General features: G+C 41.9%; 1 protein-coding gene across 1 annotated transcript in view; it reads right to left on the reverse strand.

Moving 5' to 3' along the window:
• LOC126455742 (dehydrogenase/reductase SDR family member 11-like) overlaps positions 1-20,361 on the reverse strand; it is a 164,511-nt gene extending 144,150 nt beyond the window's left edge. Inside the window, exons 1-2 of the mRNA XM_050091510.1 lie at positions 20,230-20,361; positions 9,432-9,438 (exon numbers count right to left, since the gene is read on the reverse strand). Of these exons, the coding sequence (XP_049947467.1) occupies positions 9,432-9,438; positions 20,230-20,361 (139 nt within the window). The remainder of the gene's footprint in view (positions 1-9,431; positions 9,439-20,229) is intronic.
• Between the last annotated feature and the right edge of the window lie 273 nt (positions 20,362-20,634).

The raw sequence follows: 20,634 nt of genomic DNA on the forward strand, positions 1-20,634 counted from the left end.
GTTTGAATGAAAGTACTGATCGTTACGAGTCCAACCTTGATGCTGTCTTGGCTCGTAGTTATTATTATTTCTATTTCTGTTTGTGTTTTTGTTATTACCTTTGTATCCGTTGTTACCGTTGCAGTTATTACCGCGGTGCCTTTTGTATGGATTGCCGCATGAAATGTTATTACTGTTGTAACTATTGTTCGTATTGGAATACGCGTGTTGATTTTGATTTCCGTACTGAGACGGCATGTGAGTTTGCTGTTTTTGTTGTACCGCGTATCCAACTGTGGGCGCGCCAGAATTGTGTTGGCAAGCCTGCATGTTTTGCATACCACTAGTGTAAACATTGTGGCTGCTGTTTTGCCGCGCGAAGCGCTGATCTTCAAGTAACATGTCAACCGAATCTAAAGCTGTTAAAAAATAATCTGAATCGTCATCCGGGATATGTAGAAGTTTTTCCTTAATGTTGAAAGGCAATTTGGCCTTCAACGCTCGGAGTATATCACGTGTTGCGACTGGTTCGTCTAAAAAATGTCCCATGTTCAAGTATTTTTCAAAATATCTGCGTAAGTTACCATTTTTACTGTTAAAAGTTTCAGGTTCTAAAATTTGTCTCCTGAGTCGCTCCTGGACGGATTGCGACCAGAATTTGTTCAGAAAGGCACGCTCAAACTCACTGTACGTGGTACATACGTCAGCTTGACTGTATGCCCAGACAGCTGCATCGCCTTGGATGTAACCGACAATATATGAAATCTTTTTCCGGTCACTCCAAGTGCGTGGAAATGCGTTACTAAAAGATTTAAGAAAAATCACCGGATGAATGGTTCGTTTCTCTGGGATAAAAGCCTGAAATTGCCTGTGTTTTATTAAGCTTTCGTCTTCCTTTGCATTATGATATGGATTTGTTCCACTGTAATTACTGCAATGCTCAGCTGGCGAGTAATTACGATAATGTTGCTGTGGTTTACCATGATAATAGCTTGTGTTTGTGGTTGCACGTCGTGGTATGTGTTGTAGTCGTGGTGTGTTTTGTTCTTGTGTGTTTGTGGTGTGCGGTATGTGTGCGTCATACTCGAATGTATATTGGTTTCTGAACTGTACATTTTGACTGATATTTTCGTTACATTCAGACTGTGGTTGATCAGTGAATTGTCTCATGGGTGCAGTGACGGATTGTACTGCGTCACTAATCAGCTGTTTGTTATTAGTGATGTATTCCGCTACGGAGTCGTGCACAATTGTTGGTAAATTTTCACGTATGCATCTATCAAAATGTTTGTCTTTGTTCTCTACCCAATCATGAAATTCTTTATTAATATTTTGAAAATGAGCTGTGGCATCAGATTGTAAGATGTCAGTCAGGTGTTGTTCAACATCGTCAAATTTATTCTGCACGTCAGTAATTCGTTTTTCAAGGTTGTCGTGTACTGAAGGATATGTTTGAATTTGTTCAGTAAGAGCTTCACACGTGACATTAAGGTTTTTTAATTGTTTCTGTAAAAGTGCTACGTCATTTGTAGTCTTTTCTTGTCTCGTATTAAGCTTGGAAAATTTCGTACTGAGTTCAGTCATCTGTTCGGTCAGTGTGGCGTCTATAAGTTCCACACGTTTACACAAAGTGTCATTACATGCCTTGATTGCTATGAGATCAGATTTAATTTCGTCATTTTGTGTCTTTAACTGTTCATTTTGTGTCTTTAAGGTTGCCATGTTTTCCGCGTTCTGCATCCTTAAGGTTGCCATATTTTCTGCGTTTTGTTTCATTAGCATTTGTAACATGTTGGCAATGTTTACTGTTTGCAAGGTCTCTGCCCCCGCCGCGTCATTAGACGTGACGTCATGTATTAACATGGGCTCTGACTGAGACTTTGAAATTTTTGTGGTGGACGGCCTATTGTCAAAATTTCCGTTGACACTTGCGTCAATATTTGATGTATCGTCACTACCGGTTGCTGTCGTAAAGTCATTTTCTAACATTTGTCTCTCGTCCGAGTCGGATTGCGTCTGAATAGTACGTCTTTGCTGTTCCATTTTTGCGTATTGTTTTCTAGTTATTACCATGCCATACGTGATATATGTTTCAAGAAAATATTTGACACTGATTTTAAAATAAAATACAGTTGAGTATGAATCGGTCGTAGCAACAATGGCTGTCTGTTAATTTAAAAATATAAACTGAATTTGAGATTATTGGTAATGGCTGCTGGCCATGTTACATGATATCGTACAGAAGTCGGCCATATTGTACACTCGTGTATTGGTATTGTTGCATACGTTATTGTTTAAGGAAAAATACTGAGAATGGAATTTATCACTGAAACTGTTATGCGGAAAAGAAACACTACAGAATTTTACTGAAAAGCTAATACACTGAATTATACGTCTGGTCAAGCCTGCTAATGCAAAGATGCTGCGACTGTTATGCGGAAAAGAAACACTACAGAATTTTACTGAAAAGCTAATACACTGAATTATACGTCTGGTCAAGCCTGCTAATGCAAAGATGCTGCGTCTTACCTTATTTTGCTGGAAGCTTCTTTGCGTCTTCCCGCAAAATTTTATAATTGGCAAATATCTTCTGATTTTTTTTTTATTTCTCATATAGTCAAGTCCAGGACCAGAAGGTTGATTTTTCACATGAAACAAAGAGAACAATGTAACAAATGACAAAATAACAAGTCCGACACGCAGTCGCCAATATAAAATAAATAAAATAAAATAAAATAAAATAAAATATTAATTATTTTTATCTGTCTGATTGGCTCTCCTATGAGTCGTCAGGTTTTGATTATTCGGTATCAGACGCTTGACAATGGCTTTTTCGTAAAGGCAATGTTACTCGTAGTTGACCGTGAAATAAAACTGAAATAATCGGACTTCGTAATTAAATCGTTTCCAAAGACTGCTGCGGTAGGTGCGGACTCATAATCTAAATCTCAATATTAGAATAATTTGCCAGCCATGTCAATACGTCGTACAGAGGTGACTGTCTACTAAACATAAAAATTACACAGTTAGTTAAATCAGATATATTCAATGAATAAGCCTACAGTTCATAATCCTACTTACTTTTATAAATATAAATTCTTTACAGAATCGAGTGCCTAGTATGGTTGCAACTCGCAGTAATTTTCTATATCATGAAATATGGCGGTGTGCCAGACAATAAACTAAAATACGTGCTTCTCGCACCACTTCAACGAGAGCTCTCCCTTTTTTTTTTTTAATCAAACATACGACTAACGAAAATGTACCTTTGTTTTATCAGCGACACAGCGCTGCAGTTGTGTGCCATAGGCTTTATTTATTTGTCACTGATTATTTATTTAATTAATATCTCGCGTTTCCGAGGAAACTCACGCTCGGCATGCAAATGTGCCTTTATACGCTTCCCCCATCCGAAATACAAACACATGGATCATTGTATATAGGAAATGTCTTAGAATTTTTGGTAGGTTAGCGATTACTAAATGTTTTTGTACTAAATCTGTAGTACCTTTTGCTTATACGTTCACACCAAGAAAATAACTAATTCCTTATTTTTTATAGGTGTACTTTTAATAATTCCCAATTTAATTTTTAGCTTATAACATAGATCTGCATCTTCATCATCTATGTCTTTCTCCAGCATGTAACGTGACAAATACAGAGAAGTACTTTCTGGAATTCTAATACATACAAAATTTTCTTCCTGTAAAATACTTATTTTGCGGTTTCAACTATTAGCTCCCTTTCTTTCTGCAGTTCCTCTAGGCGAGAAGATCCGAAGATTTTAATTACTCCTCTTATTTTTTCCATTATGCTTTTGGTAATGCATACTACATCTTCCAGTGTGTGTGCCGGCATCTCCTTGGCTCCACATTCTTGGGGGAATTCAGTATAGAACTTCAGTGGTAGGACAACCTACGTTCTGGAGCACATTAACTGATATCAAATTGATATGCAAATTAATTAAGTCGTGACAGTTCACTTATTAATGACATAAGCCTATTGCTCTGCTAGGTGGTTTTTCATGTAATCTCTCCCCCTTCCCCACACTCTCCCTATTGTTCTGTTAATTGCTTTATGGAGGCTGATTTATGACTCCCTGAGGGTAATTCATCCTTCTGAGAAATCTCTCACACCTCCCCCTCCTCGTCATCCACCCCTCCAGGAAATCCCCTCAGGATACAAACACTTTTGATATCTAACTAAGGGATTAATAAATTAAATTGAACAACTAATTAACCTCTCCTCCTCTGGGAAAACTACCAGCTGCCTTTCCCTCCCCCAGATCCCTTCGCCTCCCCCAACTGGAATTAGGAGAAAAAGACTTAGTTGATTATCCACTTGACAGGAATCGATTGGGGCGTATCGAATATTTTTAAATAATTTATGGCAGGCAAGGAAGTATGTGTAATATAGTTATTTATCCCTTTAAAGAATCTGTCAAGAAATTTACTTTAGTGTATGTAATACTGGTTCTTTAAACAGTTTCTGGATGACAAGACAGTATGGAATTTTTAAACATTTATGGCGCTATTTTATTGTGGTCATACATTGAATACTGTCATGAAACACTCATCACACATAGGGGCAGATTGTCCTGAAGATTTATGGCGAAAAAGCTCTGGATCATGTCACTGAATGCGGGACCAATCTCACTGCACAGTGCGTGCCACAAGTCAGGAACCGTCGCAACTGTGAGACCGCACTAATCCTTTGCAAACAAAGAATCAGGCAGTGGCATCCCTTTCAAAATTGATACCAGACTCATTTCTTGCCTCTCTCTCCCTCCTCCCCCCCCCCTCTCTCTCCCACAGCATTTATTTCAAATAATTACTTTCTGTTTGTGTGAACTAAAATATGCAAGCACACGCAGACCAAGATGTCCTCCCCCAACCCCATCTCATCCATCCCTCGATGGCCCCCACACCTACCTGGCGCTGGTGGTCGCTATATCTACTTGTCCTGGCACTTCCATAGCTAGGGAAACTGGTAACAGATGGAAGAAAAGCATTTGAGACGGAGTTGTTAGTGTGTGTTGTGTACCGCACTAATCCCTTCTTTCTCCTGAAAAGACTAATGGATACCCGGAAAACACCCAACTGTGGATTTCTTGGAAGTATTCCCTTACTCTACTGGATTGATTTACTAATTAATTAAATCAATACCATTCATGTGCTGCCAGTTTTACCTTGTACCCAATTGGCGGATACTAGGAATGCTACATTTGGTGCGATTCGACCACATAAGTGCCCGGTTTCCAAACTCTCCTAGAGTTTTCTTCCCTTGCCTCCTGTTGGTGGATACTGGGACAGTTGGGTCATTTGGTAGGAAATCCACTACACTGGAGGTAGCTGAAAATTTAAAATTTCTGCTGAATTGCGTGCTACGACCTTAAACAATGTGTGGAGGGGTTCAATCGGTATGTATGCTCGTAATACCACTATCAGGAACAATAAATTTTTCAATCGGGAATTTGATGATGTGGTTGGGTTTTTGAAGCACTATATAATCCCTAAGTTGGTTTTCTCAGAATACAGCGAAATGAAGAAGGAGCAGGAATGGTCTACCATGTGGCAGGACAGTAACAACAACGAATACCATCTTTCCACTGCAAGACAGAGTCCACTGGACGCTACTGAGGAGCAGTATATATCACATAGTTAAACCGTGTTCCATTCTGCAGTAGTAGTTACCACAGTTAGGTCTCGGAGATCGCTGGAACAGTAGTAAATCCGACGCTCTCACTTCGGGAAGTCCACATGCAGCGCCCCAGGCCAGAAACCGCGCAGCACTGGTTGCCGCCGTGTACTCACGTCTCAGCGACCGCGCCATGTCAGCAGCCTGACTAGACCTATCACACAGAAATGCCCGGCTGTGGTGGCGTCTGGGGACGATTGGAAAGGCAGAAATTTGGAATTTATCAATACCACCACCGCCACTTGTTAGTGATTGATATTGAATCTTCTCAAATATGAACATAAAAGTGGGATAATACAATGAATACGATCATGAATGCTGCCCAACACATACTGAGTACTAGTTGGTTATTCACCCACCTAGAGGGCGACACGGTTTACCCCACATGACTGGTTCATGAGGCTTAGCGATGATTTGCACCTGAATCCAGAAATGTCAATTCATTCTGACCACCGGCTACCTCTGCCAACACCCAGAATACAGGCAGAGTCGTCCTAAGAGACCAGCCTCATATTTATCAGTGTAATTACAATTAAATATTACAATGACATTTGACAATGAACAAAGTATTGGAAATGACTCCTGCTGTCGGCTTTGGCTATACAATTCTTATGAGTCGAAATAATTTTCCACATGAAACCTTTCATCCCCTTTATGGCAATCAAAGCACTTAAATCGAATTTTTCCGGATCAGTTCTATATCTCCCTTAGTTACTTTCGTTGGTCATGTCGGAACACTGACCACAGTACTCTTACACTCTAAAACATACACATCTGTGATTGTAGTTTACATGTGTACATGTGTGGTGCTAATGTGGACATCAGAAAAAATTATTTGATGTTCACACTCGCACCAGCTTGCTGTCATTTCGCACTGCACAGCAGAGTAGCAAGCGCCCCCCACCTCCCCCCCCCCCCCCCCCGTCCCTTCGCCACATCGTCGTTATCACATACCTTTTGTGGAATAAAGGGTCTAGTTACAATTAAATAAGTCCTCGTACCTTTTTCATAAGGGGCATTCAAATGAAACCCGGTCACTTGTGTAAAGAAACGGTAACGATTTTATTAACTCAAAAATGTAGTTATACACAGCAAACATACTCAAAAATAGTCGCCAAAACTATTGGCACATTTATCCCTTTCGATTACATCCTTGAAGAAGCTGTCGGATCCAGGCCTGGACCCAGTCACGTATTTCGTCGTTCGTTGCGAATCGATGTCCGCGAATAGCTTGTTTTAGAGGTCCAGACACATGAAAACCACACCGTGAAAGGTCGGGACTGTAAGGAGGAGGATCTAGCGTTTCCCACCGAAACTGCTGCAATGTCGTCTTCACCGCGTTGGCCGTGTGTGGGCGGGCATTATCATGCTGGAGGATAAACGCCATTGGAAAACATGCTTCGGCGTTCGACTAAATGTTTCGTCTAAGGTTCTATAAAGTGTCTTGATAATGCTGGGCATTGATGGTGGTTCGCTGTTCCAGGAACTCGACAAGCAGTAAGCCCTTCTGGTCACATAAGGACATTATGACCTTACCAGAACTGTTGTTCACGGCCTTTGATTTCTTTGGAGGTGCTTGCTCTGACGCTTTCCGGTTCAAAATCGTGACACCATGTTTCGTCACCTGTGATAATACGCGAAAGAAAGCCGTATTTCGTATATTGCTAACGTTACAGATGACTCAAAGACAGCGCCATTCCAGTACTGCGCTGTTCGACGGTCACTTGGTGGGGAACCCACTGCGCACTGATTTTTGGAAACATCAAGTGATGATGCATTATGCTGTGGGCGGTGCCCACGCTAATACCCTGTGACTGATAGAGCTCGTCCACGGTGATTCTGCAGTTGTCCCAGAACAAAGCATTCACTTCCGCAACCGTTTCCGGTGTGATTACACGGTGAGCCTGTCCAAGACGGGCATCGTCTTCCAGTGACTCGCGCCACTCAACGAATCATTTGCACCGTTCCACGACACTTGAACGACTCATCTTACACAGCCTTCATTTGTCGATACATTTCGGTAGTGGACGATAATGTTTGTGACCACCTTCTCTTTGGCGAGCAACCACGCTGGCACTATGCAACATCAAACGGTGACCACGCGTCAATCTCTCTACCAATAGATGGCACCACCATACCCGCAGTTATACGGTGCCACCTCACGTGTAAGGCAAAGGTAGACGCACAGATCAGTTTCATTTGAATAAACCTCATATTTCCTCGTCTTCGCCACTTCCATGAAACCGTTTCGTACTTTTGATCTTTTGATACTTGTAAATCAAACCAACACAGTGGCGTGTTATGTATTCGGACCGCCATGTTGAAGTTCGTGTTAGTGCATTTGAACCTTATATCATGGTCAAACGCATAACAATCGTCGACCCAACACCCAGATCACACAAGTTTCTCAACTAAGACATCATTGCAAGTACTGTATACTACAGTGCGTCCATTCGGGGTTAATTTTCAAGGGCCATGTAAACCGCTAGAGAAATGTTTGCATACAATAATGTTATCGCAAAAGTGTTTGGTATCGGCTCTAAGCACACTTTCCCTTGCGAAACACTGCACCTGTTTAACACTTTGGAGGCGGTACACGCCGAGACAGGTCTGATGCAGCAGGCAAAAATTAGTTTGTTACGAAAAAAAAAGAACCCAGCGTACAGTATGCTTCGTATAATTTCAATATTGATCGAAGTAATTGTATTCTCGCACATGTAACAAACAAAATCTTTATATGGCGCTGTAACAGGTTCTTTTTTTTCCGAAACAAAACTTATCGCTGCCCGAGGTGCCCGAGCGGTTCTAGGCGCTTCAGTCCGGAACCGCGCCACTGCTGCGGTCGCAGGTTCGAATCCTGCCTCGGGCATGGACGTGTGTGATGTCCTTAGGTTAGTTAGGTTTAAGTAGATCTAAATTCTTCGCTAGCGATGACCTAAGATGTTAAGTCCCGTAGTTCTCAGAGCCATTTGAACCAAAACTTATTTTTGCCAGCAAAATCAGTTCCGTCTCGAGGTGTTCCGCCTCGAAAGTGTTGAACTGGTGCAGTTTTTAGCAATAGAAAATTAAATATCGAACAATTTTACGTTAACATTATGGTGTGCAAACGTGTCTCTACCCATTTACTCGGCTCTTGGAAATTAACGCCGAATAGAGGTACTGTAGTATATTGGACTCAGAATGATGTCTTGGGCAAGAAATTTGTATGATCTGGGTGTTAGGTGTACGATAGTTATTGGTTTAAACATGATATACGGCTGAAATCCGCTAACACAAACTCCAACATGGGGGTCCGAACGTGTAAGACGCCACTGTGATAGCTGGATATACAAGTATACAAAATACGAAAGGGTTTCGTGGAAGTGGCGAAATCTAGAAAATAAAAAATTTGTGGCAGCTTTTTAATTGTAATTACATCCTTTATTCCTCGACAAAGATGTGATAATGACAATGTGGCGTGGGATGGGGGCAGGGGAGGGGGAGTCTGCTATTTGGCACAACGACGCCCAACTGGTGCGAGTGTGGACATATAATTTTTTCTGTCGCTATATAACTATAAATGAGAGTGCTGCTTGAACGTAAAGTTACTGTGGCTTATATTCCAGCATGTCACCAGACTTTAGTGGGAAGTGCTCAGACTACTATGCACCTAAGAAAATTACATATGTGCAGTTGTAAAGGCATGATAGATTTGACATCGGTAATTGTAATTTCAGTTCACTGAAGAGTATAGCTGACATAGGGAGGTGATAGACACAACTCCTAAACAGTTTCACAATATAGCAAATGCAGGGGTTCAACAGGATCTGATATAGTGTACAAACAGGGCGGGCAATATGGCTGCAACAAAATGGATCACAGAACGTCTTCTCATTGGCTCCCCTAAGCAGATCCTGGCATGTTCTTTGTGGCACTATCGACAGCGTCGTTTATTACAGTACACCAACACATATCGGTGATGACTTTCTAATCATTTCGTCACTGGGAGCACTGTTGATCATCACATATAGCCGGAGGCCTGTGTTTTACAACACTTGTTTGAGAGAGTCTTGGAGGGGATGCAGCACTTCCCAGAAACGCTGACTCAAAATACCTACAGTCTAATCCCGAATCTGACTGGCTAGGAGACTTCAAATCAAATAATTTTCTAGAAATGAGGAGAATCGAGACAACTAGTCTGTGTGTGTGTGTGTGTGTGTGTGTGTGTGTGTGTGTGTGTGGACAAAATTTTTCATTGCACCGATTGCTGTAAGGGACAGGAAAGGTTTTATGAGGAAAATTATGTCCACTCATAACAGTGGTATCCAGAGCCCAAGCCGTCAACAGGAGCCATTTCCAATACTTTGTTCATCGGCAAATATTATCAGACTGGTACGATGATCGTAATATTTAATTGTAATTACACTGATAAATATGTGGCTGGTTTCTCTAGGACGAGTCTGCTAGCTGTCCAGTTGTTTGGCAGAGGTAGCCAGTGACAGGAACTAACTGACATTTCTGGTTTAAGGCGCAAGCCGTCGCTAAGCCTCACAAACCAGTCCGGCGAGACAAAATCATGCCGCACTCTAGGAGGGTGAACAGCGAACTAATATTCAGTATGTGCTGGGCAGCCTTCGTGATCAAATTTGAGAAAATTCAGTATGAATCAATGACAAGTGTTGCCACTAGAGATATTGATAAAGTCCAAATTCCTACCATTCCAGTCGTCCCTAGACGCCTCCACACCTGGACATTCCGGTCTGGTATGCCAAGTCAGGCTGCAGACCTGGAGCGATCGCTGAGACGCGCGTACACGGCGGTAGCCAGTGCTGCGTGAGTCTCTGGCCTGCTGGGGCACTGCGTGTGGACATCCGAACATGAGGGCGCGCCGGCTTAACGCTTGTTTCAGCTATCTCCGACATCTAACCGTGACAACTGCCACTATGAAGTGGAACGTGGTTCAACTATGTGAAATATACTGCTCCTCAGTAACGTCCAATGGTAGACCGTGTCTCCTACTTCTTCGTGCCGGTGTAGCTGAGAGAACCAACTTAGGGATAGGAATGCAGTATTTGGTGTTACAGAGAGTACTCTTTGTCACTGGTCCGTTACCTAGCTTGCATAATCTGTCGCCCAGAACGAAGTCTCAACTGAGAGGAAAAAAGTGCAGGTGACCCCTGTGCATAAGAAGAGTGAAAGAAGGGATCCGTAACGCTATGGAGCGAAATAATAAATCTCCTTTGGAGAGAAACGTTCCTGTCCACAAATCAGCGCATATGTAGAATGCACCGCTCGTGAAAAATTCAACTTGTCCTTTTCTTGTATGATAACCTGCGAACCATTGATGAAAGGCAACAGGCAAATTCAATTTTTTTAGATTTCCAGAATGCATTCCAAACATTGCCACACAGCGCTGTGTTGTGGTTTAATGTAGGTCCGACAGTATGGACCAGTACCTAGTACGTTGTTCCAGACGGCAAATGAGACGAGGTTATTATATGGAGTATGCCAGGGACGAGTGATGGAACCTATCTTATTCTCTAAATATGGATAAACGATGTGATTGCCAAGGCAACTGTTTGCTGACTACACTGCAGTGTAAGGGTCAGTGTTTTCGTAGAGTGTGTTGGAGGCTACAGGATGAGTCGGAGATCATTTCAATTTGGTATGATGAATGACAGCTTCCTACAAATGTTGAAAAGTGTCTGTTAATGCGGATGAGTAGAAAAACACTCCTGTATTGTTGGGTACATTGGTAGTGTTGTGCTGAAGGACAAAGACACGGCGATTATCCAGTCTGTAACATCTGTAAGTGCGGACATTCTTACGCATGAGACCTTTATGTGTACACACATCAGCGTGCTGGTTGTTGTTTCTCTGCGTGGAACAGTCTTCCTACAAACACATCAGAAACTTTAGGACCTGAGGCTTTCTGCATGATCATACTGCACCACTAGGAGGATTATGCCTGTCAGTATACACTAAGCGTTTTGCGACCACACGTCCGCACTTCACACCCGACTTACTGCCGAGGGGAAAGACGGTCATTCACTGCTTTCTTTTGCAACATCTACTTAGAGATACTAACCAACTAAAAGATATGATTTGTAATGACTACGACTTTTAGACTGCAGTGACATAAATAAAGATGTAACATTCTTCCGTACGCTGTCCTCAGCCACCAGTAGAAATATCTGCACTTACATAAAGCAAGTCCCTCTAACTAAGGGCTTACATTCAAAGGACGTCATTTTTCCAAGTAGAGAAGTAATTAGAATATTTCTTCAAAATATAAGAGGTATTAGAGACAAAATTAGAGAACTGCTTGTAGATTATTGGTATATCGGAGCACCACTTAAATAATTTAACACTTCAGAGGCTTCATTTACCAGGACACAGATTAGCTGGATGTTTTTCAAGAAGTTCCTTGCGGGGTGGAGGAGTGGCTATGTATGTAAAGAACAGTATTCCATGTGAGTCCATAGACGTATCACAGCACTACACTGAACACATATTTGAATGATGTGCAGGGGCAGTTGAATTTAGTGACACTAAACTGCAAATTGTGGTTGTTTTTAGGTCCCCTAACTCTGGCTTCAGATTATTTCTGCTCAAGCTAGACAGGGTTTTTGGGTAACTTTGTAGGAAGTACCAGAAATTAATTACATGTGGTGACTTCAATATAAATTTTGTGTATGATGGTGCAAGAAAAAGGATGTTGATAGTCTCCTAAATTCGTATATTCTGATGCAGGCGGCGTTTTTTTTTTTTTTTTTTTTTTTTTTTTTCAACTACGTTGCAGGGGAACAGTAGCACAGCCATAGGCAATATTTTTATTCATTCTTCATTACTAGATGGGCATTCTGTTAGTAAAAGGGTGAATGGCCTTTCAGACGATTATGCACAAATTTTAACACAAAAGGGCTTTTGTACTCAAACAAAAGTCACGTATACTTACAAACTATCTGGGAAAGATAATCCTACAGCAATAGACAGTTTCTTAAACCTCGTTAAGGAACAAGAGAGGCAGGATGTTTATTGTGCCGATAAAATAGATCACAAATATGATACATTCCTTAACAGATTTCTCATGCTCTTTGAGAGCTGCTTTCCATTGGAACGTCCTAAACGTGGTACTAGCAGTAAAAGGCTGCCCGGGTGGCTGACTGGTATGATAAGGATATCATGTAGAACAAAGCGGGATTCATATCAAAATGCTAGAAGCAGTCACTATAAAGCTACAGTAGCCCATTACAAACAGTAGTGTAAGGTGGTTAAAAATGTCATTAGGAAGGCAAAAACTATGTGGTATGCAAATAGAATAGCTAATTCACAGGATAAAATTAAAACCATATGGTCGGTTGTGAAGCAAGTGCTTGGTCAGCAGCACAAGGTCGACGATGTAAAGTCATTTCGTAGTAAAAATATTTCTGTTACTGATAAATCAGATATATGTACAGCATTTAACAATCATTTTCTGAGAATTGCTGATGAATTAAATAAAAATCATATAATTTTCTTGACAAATGTCTTTCCCAGATTGGTGTCTGAAACACTCCTCTGTGATATAGACAAGAGGGATATTGAGTCAATAATTAAATCGCTGAACACTAAGGTCTTTCATGGTTATGATGGAGTGTCTAGCAGAATATTAAAGAACCGTGCTGCACATGTTATCGCTGTATTTAGCCATATTTGTAATTTTTCCTTTAGGAATGGACAGTTTCCTGAGCCACAAAAGTACTGAGTAGTAAAGCCACTTTAGATAAAGGGAGGAAGGGATAATGTAGATAATTTTAGACTTATTTCTATGCCATCAGTGTTTGTAAATGTTATTGATTTGCTATCAAATGTACAGTTCGGCTTTAGAAGTCGTTTAACAACTGAAAATGCTAATTCTCTTTTCTCTGTGACGTACTGGATGGGTTAAACTCAAGCTTTCGAACGCTAGGCACATTATTTTATTTAACTAAGGCGTTTGATTGTCTTGATCACAAAATATTGCTGCAGAATTTGGACCATTACGGAATAAGGGGAGAAGCTCACACTTGGTTCACCTCTTTCTTTAGCAACAAGCAGGAAAACGTTATTATTATCAGTGTTGAGAATGGCTGTGATGTGGGGTTTGAGCGGGGTACGTTCAGGTGGGGGGTGCCCCACTTATGAGTGTTGGGGCAACTCCTGTTCCATATTTATATAAATGACATGCTATCTAGTAAAACGGGTAGCTCAAAACATTTCTGTTTGCTGATGGCTCTAGCTTGGTAGTAAGGGATGTTGTGTCCAACACTGGAACGGTTTCACATAGTTTATTTTCTACAAGCCATGAACTTAGGTCATAAACTGCACTAACACTAAATCGCAGGAAGACCCAGTTTTTACTTTTCTGACACACAATTCAACAAAACCCGACGTTTTAATTTTGCAGAATGGGCATATGATTACTGAAACGGAGCAGTTCAAATTGCTAGGTGTCCAGATAGTTAGTAAACTGTGATGGAAACCCCACGTTCAGGATCTTGTTCAGAGACTTAAAGCTGCCATTTTTACTATTCGAACGGTATCTGAAGTGAGTGATCGTTCGATACGAAAATTAGTCTACTTTGCTTATATTCATTCGCTTATGTCGTATGGTATTATATTTTGGTGTAACTCTTCCCATTTTAAAAGGATATTTTTGGCTCTGAAACGAGTGGTTCGGGCAGTAAGTGGTGTAAGTTCACGAACCTCTTGTCGACCCCTGTTCACAAGTCTGGGTATTTTAACATTGGCCTCCCTCTCTCTCTCTCTGTCTATATATATATATATATATATATATATATATATATATATATATATATATATATATATATATATATATTCCTTATGTTATGTTAATCGAGGACCTAGAAACGACGGAGAGGCTCCGTCCCCGCCGCAGCCGCAGTGGTTCACAACCCCACGACGACTACCGCAGTCCACTTCACCCCTTCGCCGCCCCGCACCGAACCCAGGGTTATTGTGCGGTTCGGACCCCGTTGGACCCCCCCCCCCCCCCCCCCCAGGGAACACTCACACCAGACGAGTGTAGCCCTTATGTTTGCGTGGTGGTAGAGTAATGGTGGTGTACGCGCACATAGAGAACTAGTTTGAGCAGCAGTCGCCGACGGTGTAGCTGAGGCGGAATAAGGGGAACCAGCCCGCATTTGCCGAGGCAGATGGAAAACTGCCTAAAAACCATCCACAGACTGGCCGGCTCACCGGACCTCGACACAAATCCGCTGGGTGGATTCGTGCCGGGGACCGGAGCTCCACCGCGCGGGATTAGCCGAGCGGTCTCAGGCGCTGCAGTCATGGACTGTGCGGCTGGTTCCGGCGCAGGTTCGAGTCCTCCCTCTGGCATGGATGTGTGTGTTTGTCCTAAGGATAATTTAGGTTAAGTAGTGTGTAAGCTTAGAGACTGATGATCTTAGCAGTTAAGTCCCATAAGATTTCACACACACACACACACCGGCGCTCCTTCCCACCCGGAAAGCCATGCGTTTGACCGCACGGCCAACCGGTCGGGCTTATATATTCCTTACTGTCATTTCTTGTTAGCAATATTAGCTTATTCCAAGGAATATGCAGCATTCACTCAGTTAATACTCGGCAGAAATCAAACCTGCATTTGGATCGGACTTCCCTGACTCTTGTGCAGAAAGGTGTGCAGTATACTGCTACATCCATTTTCAATAAGCTATCACTCGAATTAAAACATCTTAGCAGTAATACACGCGCATTCAAATCGAAACTGAAGAGTTTCCTCATGGGTCACTCCTTCTAATCTACCGAGGAATTTCTTGAAAAGTTAAGGTGGTTCTTGTTGTATTGTTGATCGCGTTTACTTAAACTTATAGACCGACTTTTCCTGATTCTTAAACGTTTGATTTTTGTCTGTTATTACCTTTATGTTGTAATTTCATGTACTGACACATTCCATGACCTTGGACATTAGCTCCTTAGTTTGGTCCTACGGAACTTGATGTGTAAATAAAAATAAAATAAATTACACCCGTTACGCTCTGTAAGTCTACGTGTAACATTGCAAAGCTATATGAAATGAAACGAGCAAGTAGTGTCGGCAGTAGTGAAGGCGATTTATCGATTTAAATTTATTGGAAGATTTCTGATGAAAATTTTGCTCAGATATGAAGGAGACCGCGAATAGAATAATTGTGCGACCCATTGGTTCAAATGGCTCTGAGCACTATGGGACTCAACTGCTGTGGTCATAAGTCCCCTAGAACTTAGAACTACTTAAACCTAACTAACCTAAGGACAGCACACAACACCCAGCCATCACGAGGCAGAGAAAATCCCTGACCCCGCCGGGAATCGAACCCGGGAACCCGGGCGTGGGAAGCGAGAACGCTACCGCACGACCACGAGATGCGGGCGTGTGCGACCCATTCTTGAGTAGTACTCCAGTACTTTGGATCTCCAGAAGTTCGGATTAAAGGAAGATATCGAAGCAACTCAGAGACGGTCTGTTTGACTTCTTACTATACACTCGAGAAACACTCAAATATAGCAAAGATGCTTCGTGAAAATAAATGGGAATCCGCGGAGGGATGACGCTTTCATTCCGGTAAACACTACTGAGAAAACCTGGACTCTACTGAAGGATTTCACTAATGTGAATATAGAAGCCAAACGCAACATTAAGGTAAGTCTTGGTCTGTTTGCTTGCCGACATTAGATAACGTGTTTTGAATCTCTGTGAACATGACAAGTTCAGACAATAGAATTTACAGTATTACAGTCCTACAGTCGGACTCACTTGTTAGCAGCAAGAACTGTTACTACATTTTGCAAAAAACAACGTACCGTTTGTGGAAACGCTGATGAGTACTTGTTCATCAAATACCGCTCATAGGTATGAAACCAACATTACTAAGCTCACAAGTAAACCAAGTGAAAATATAGCACTTGTTTCAGGTCTTACTATAACCGTTAGTATTGTCCATAGCAGCACTGGTGATGCACAAGTGGTCGAGGGGTATCGTCTTTGATTAGTAACGAAAACGTCTTCGGTCCCAAGTTCGAAACACGAAACTGTTTAAATATTGATTAATAACCAGCATTGGCGGCCGAGGACTTCCGGCATAAGAGTCACCCTCATTCTGGCAACGGCCTTGTCAAAGAGGGCGGTGCAGCGGACGGAGGTTCAGGGCACTCTCTTGACCTCGGGTTAGGAAACTGCTCCTAAGGGCGAAAGAATCAACAATATCAAATGTCCAAGGTCATGGAACGTGCCATTAGATGCAACTACAACAGAAAAGTAATAACAGATAAAGATCAAATGTTTATGAACCAGAAAAAAGTCAGTCCATAAACTTACGTAAACGCAATCAACAATGCAGAAGGCAACGGAAATCACTGCATGAAACACACATAACGTATATCCACAAGATATATAGCCTGTAACTGAACAAAGTTTCATGATGATCTCTCCATTGGAAAAAGATTCCGGAATAGTCCACCATTCGGATCTCTGGGAGGGGACGGCCAAAGAGGAGGTGACCATGAGAAGAAGGTTAGATAACCAACGAAAGGATAACGTTCTACGAGTCGGTACGTGTGTTTGTCAGAAGCTTGAACGTGGTCGGGTAACTAGAAAATCTGAAAAGATAAATTCTAAGGCTCGTTATAGACATAGTAGAGGCCAGTGAAGTGAAATGGAAAGAAGAAACGGATTTATTGTCAGATGAGTATAGGGTAATATCGCACGGCATCAAATGGCTTAGCGGGTGTAGGATTCATTACGAATAGAAGGTAGGACGGAGAATGTGTTACTGTGAACAGTTCTCTGACAGGGTTGTTTCTATCCGAATCGACAGCAAACAAACACCAACGATATTTCATGTGTAAACGCCGACTTCGCAAACTGAGTATTAAGAGATGGAGGAAGTATATGAGGATATTGAGCGGGTAATACAGTACGAGTAGGGAGATAAACATGTAATAGTAATCGGGGACCAGAATACAGTTTTAAGGGAAGGAGAATATGGGCTTGAGAAAAGGAATGAGGGAGGAGAAAGACTGATTCAGTTCTGTAATAAATTTAAGCTAGTAATAGTGAATATTCTGTACAAGAATCGCAAGAGGACGAGGTATACTTGCAAAAGTCTGTGTGATAAGGGAACATTTCAGTTAGATAACGTCATACACATACAGAGATTCCGAAATCAGATACTCGATTGTATGGCGTACCCAGGAGCAGATATAAAGTCAGATCAGAATGTAGTAATGATGAAGAGTAGGCTGAAGTGTAAGATTTTAGTCACTAAGAACCAATACGCAAAGAAGTGGGATACGCAAGTACTAAGGAACGACAATATACGCTCGAAGTTCTCTAAGGCTGTAGATATAGCAATAAGGAATAGCTCAGTAGGCAGTACAGTTGAAGAGGTATGGACATTTCCAAAAAGGGGCATCAGAGAAGTTGGAAAGGAAACATTGGTACAAAGAAAATAGCTCCGAAGAAACCATACTTCTGTTGATCGGTGAAAGAAGGAAGTATAGAAGTGTTCAGGGAAATTCAGGAATACAGAAATACAAGTTGCTGAGGAATGAAATAAATAAGAAGTCCAGGGTTCAGGGAAATTCAGGAATACAGAAATTCAAGTTGCTGAGGAATGAAATAAATAGGAAGCGCAGGGAATCTAAGACAAAATGGCCGGATGAGAAATGTGAAGAAATCGAAGAAAAATGAAGGTCGGTAGGACTGACTCAACATATAGGAAAATCGTAACAGCCTACGGTGAAATTAATAGCAAGGGTGGTAACATTAAGAGTGCAATAGGAGTTCCACTGCCAAATGGAGAGGAGAGAGTAGATAGTTGGAAAGAGTATATTGAAGGCCACTATGAAGGGGAAGATGTATCTGTTGTGATAGAAAAAGAAACAGTAGTGGATTTAGAAGAGATAGGAAATCCAGTATTAAAGTCAGAATTCAAGACAGCTTTGGAGAACTAAGATGAAATAAGGCCGAACGGATAGATAACATTCCAGGAGAATTTCCAAAATCTTTGGCGGAAGTGGGAACAAAACGACTATTCAGGTTGGTGTGTTTGGTGTGTGGGATTTATGAGTAGTCTGGTGACATACCATTTGACTTTCGGAAGAATATCATCCACATGGTTCCGAAGACTGCAACAGCTGACAAGCGCTAGAATTATCGCACATTCACCTTAACAGCTCATGGATTAAGAAAAGATAAAGACACCAGAGAGGCAATCGTGACATGTTGGTTGAAAATGGAACCAAGACTAAAGAAAAATCAAGTTACATTCATAGGATTTGTAGACCTGGAAGAAGCTTTAGAGAATATAAAATGGTGCAAGATGTTCGAAATTCTGAGAAAAATAGGGGTAAGCTATAGGGAGAGCCGGTTAATATGCAATGCGTACAAGAGCCAGGAGGGAATAATAAGAGTGGACGACCATGAACGAAGTGCTCGGATTAAAAAGGGTGTAAGTCAGGGATGCAGCCTTTCGCCTCTGCTGTACCATCGAAGAAGCAATGATGGAAATAAAAGAAATGTTCAGGAGATGGATTAAAATTCAAGGTGAAGGGATATCAATGATGAGATTTGCTGATGACATTGCTATCTTGAGTGGAAGTGAAGAAGAACTACATGATCTGCTGAACTGAATTAATAGTCTAATGAGTACAGAATATGGATTGAGAGTGAATCTAAGAAAGACGAAAGTAATGAGAAGAAGCAGAAATGAGAACAGCGAGCAACCTAACATCAGGACCGATGGTCATGAAGTAGATGAAGTTAATGGATTCTGCTTCCTGGGCAACAATATGTCCAGTGTCGGACGGGGCAAGATGGACTTCAAAAGCAGACTATCACTGGCAATAAGGGCCTCAATTTCTGGAAGGAATTTCTGAGAGGGTACATTTCGTGCACAACATTGTGTGGTAGTGAAGCATGGGCTGTGGGAAAAACGGAACCGAAGAGAATCGAAACATTTGAGATGTGGAGCTACGGACGAATGTTGAAAATTAGGTTAAATGATAAGGCAATGAAGACGAATTTATGCACAGAATCGGAGAGCAAATGGATATGTGGAAAACATTCACATGGTGAAGAGACAGGACGATAGGACATCTAGGACATCAGGGAATGACTTCCATAATACTAGATGGAGATGTAGAGGAGACAAACTGCAGAGGAGGACAGAGATTGGAATACATTCAGGAAATAACTGAGGACGTCGGTTGCAAGTGCTACTCTGAGATGATGAGTTTGGCACAGGAGAGGAATTCGTGGCACTCGGCATCAAACAAGTCAGAAGACTGATGACTCAAAAAAAGTAGCATTTGAGGATGACCTATGAAGGCTGAAAACCAGTTACGATTGTGTCATAAAAAAGTGATGAAGTTAAATACAGAAAAAAGTAATACCTTACTCTTAATACATCACATTCATTTCTATATGACACTGAAACCAACGCAATTTCTGTTTCAGAATTTCTGGGACAGATTTTGAACCTGTCCAGTTTTGAGATGCTGTACCGAGGCTGCTGGTTAATTAATTACCTGGACCCTGTCGATCCTCTTGTCGAGGCCGACGACCTCGAGCCCCCTCCTGAGCAGCGCCCGTGCGGTGGCGGCGCCGATGCCGGAGTTGGCGCCCGTCACCAGGGCGACGCGACCTGCGCACCGCTCCATCCTGCCAGCAAGTGGCGCGCCTCAGCGGCTGTTCGCCTCCAGAGGACAGGCGGCCCGCGTACGTCCGGCGGGGCAGCTCGTTATCGCCAGATCGCAGTCCACACTCCTCTCTGCCGGCGCGCATACAGATCTGTCTGTCCGATGGACGACTTCAGTGGAACGCTTCAACGAGTAGCTTCTAGAACCTGTAACAGGTACAAGAGCAGTTTTTGCCTTATTCAAACCGACATTCGGTTTCACCGCAATTGTATGTAAATAAATAAATACGTAGCA

Source organism: Schistocerca serialis, chromosome 2 (assembly GCF_023864345.2).
Source record: "Schistocerca serialis cubense isolate TAMUIC-IGC-003099 chromosome 2, iqSchSeri2.2, whole genome shotgun sequence".
Lineage (NCBI taxonomy): Eukaryota > Metazoa > Arthropoda > Insecta > Orthoptera > Acrididae > Schistocerca > Schistocerca serialis.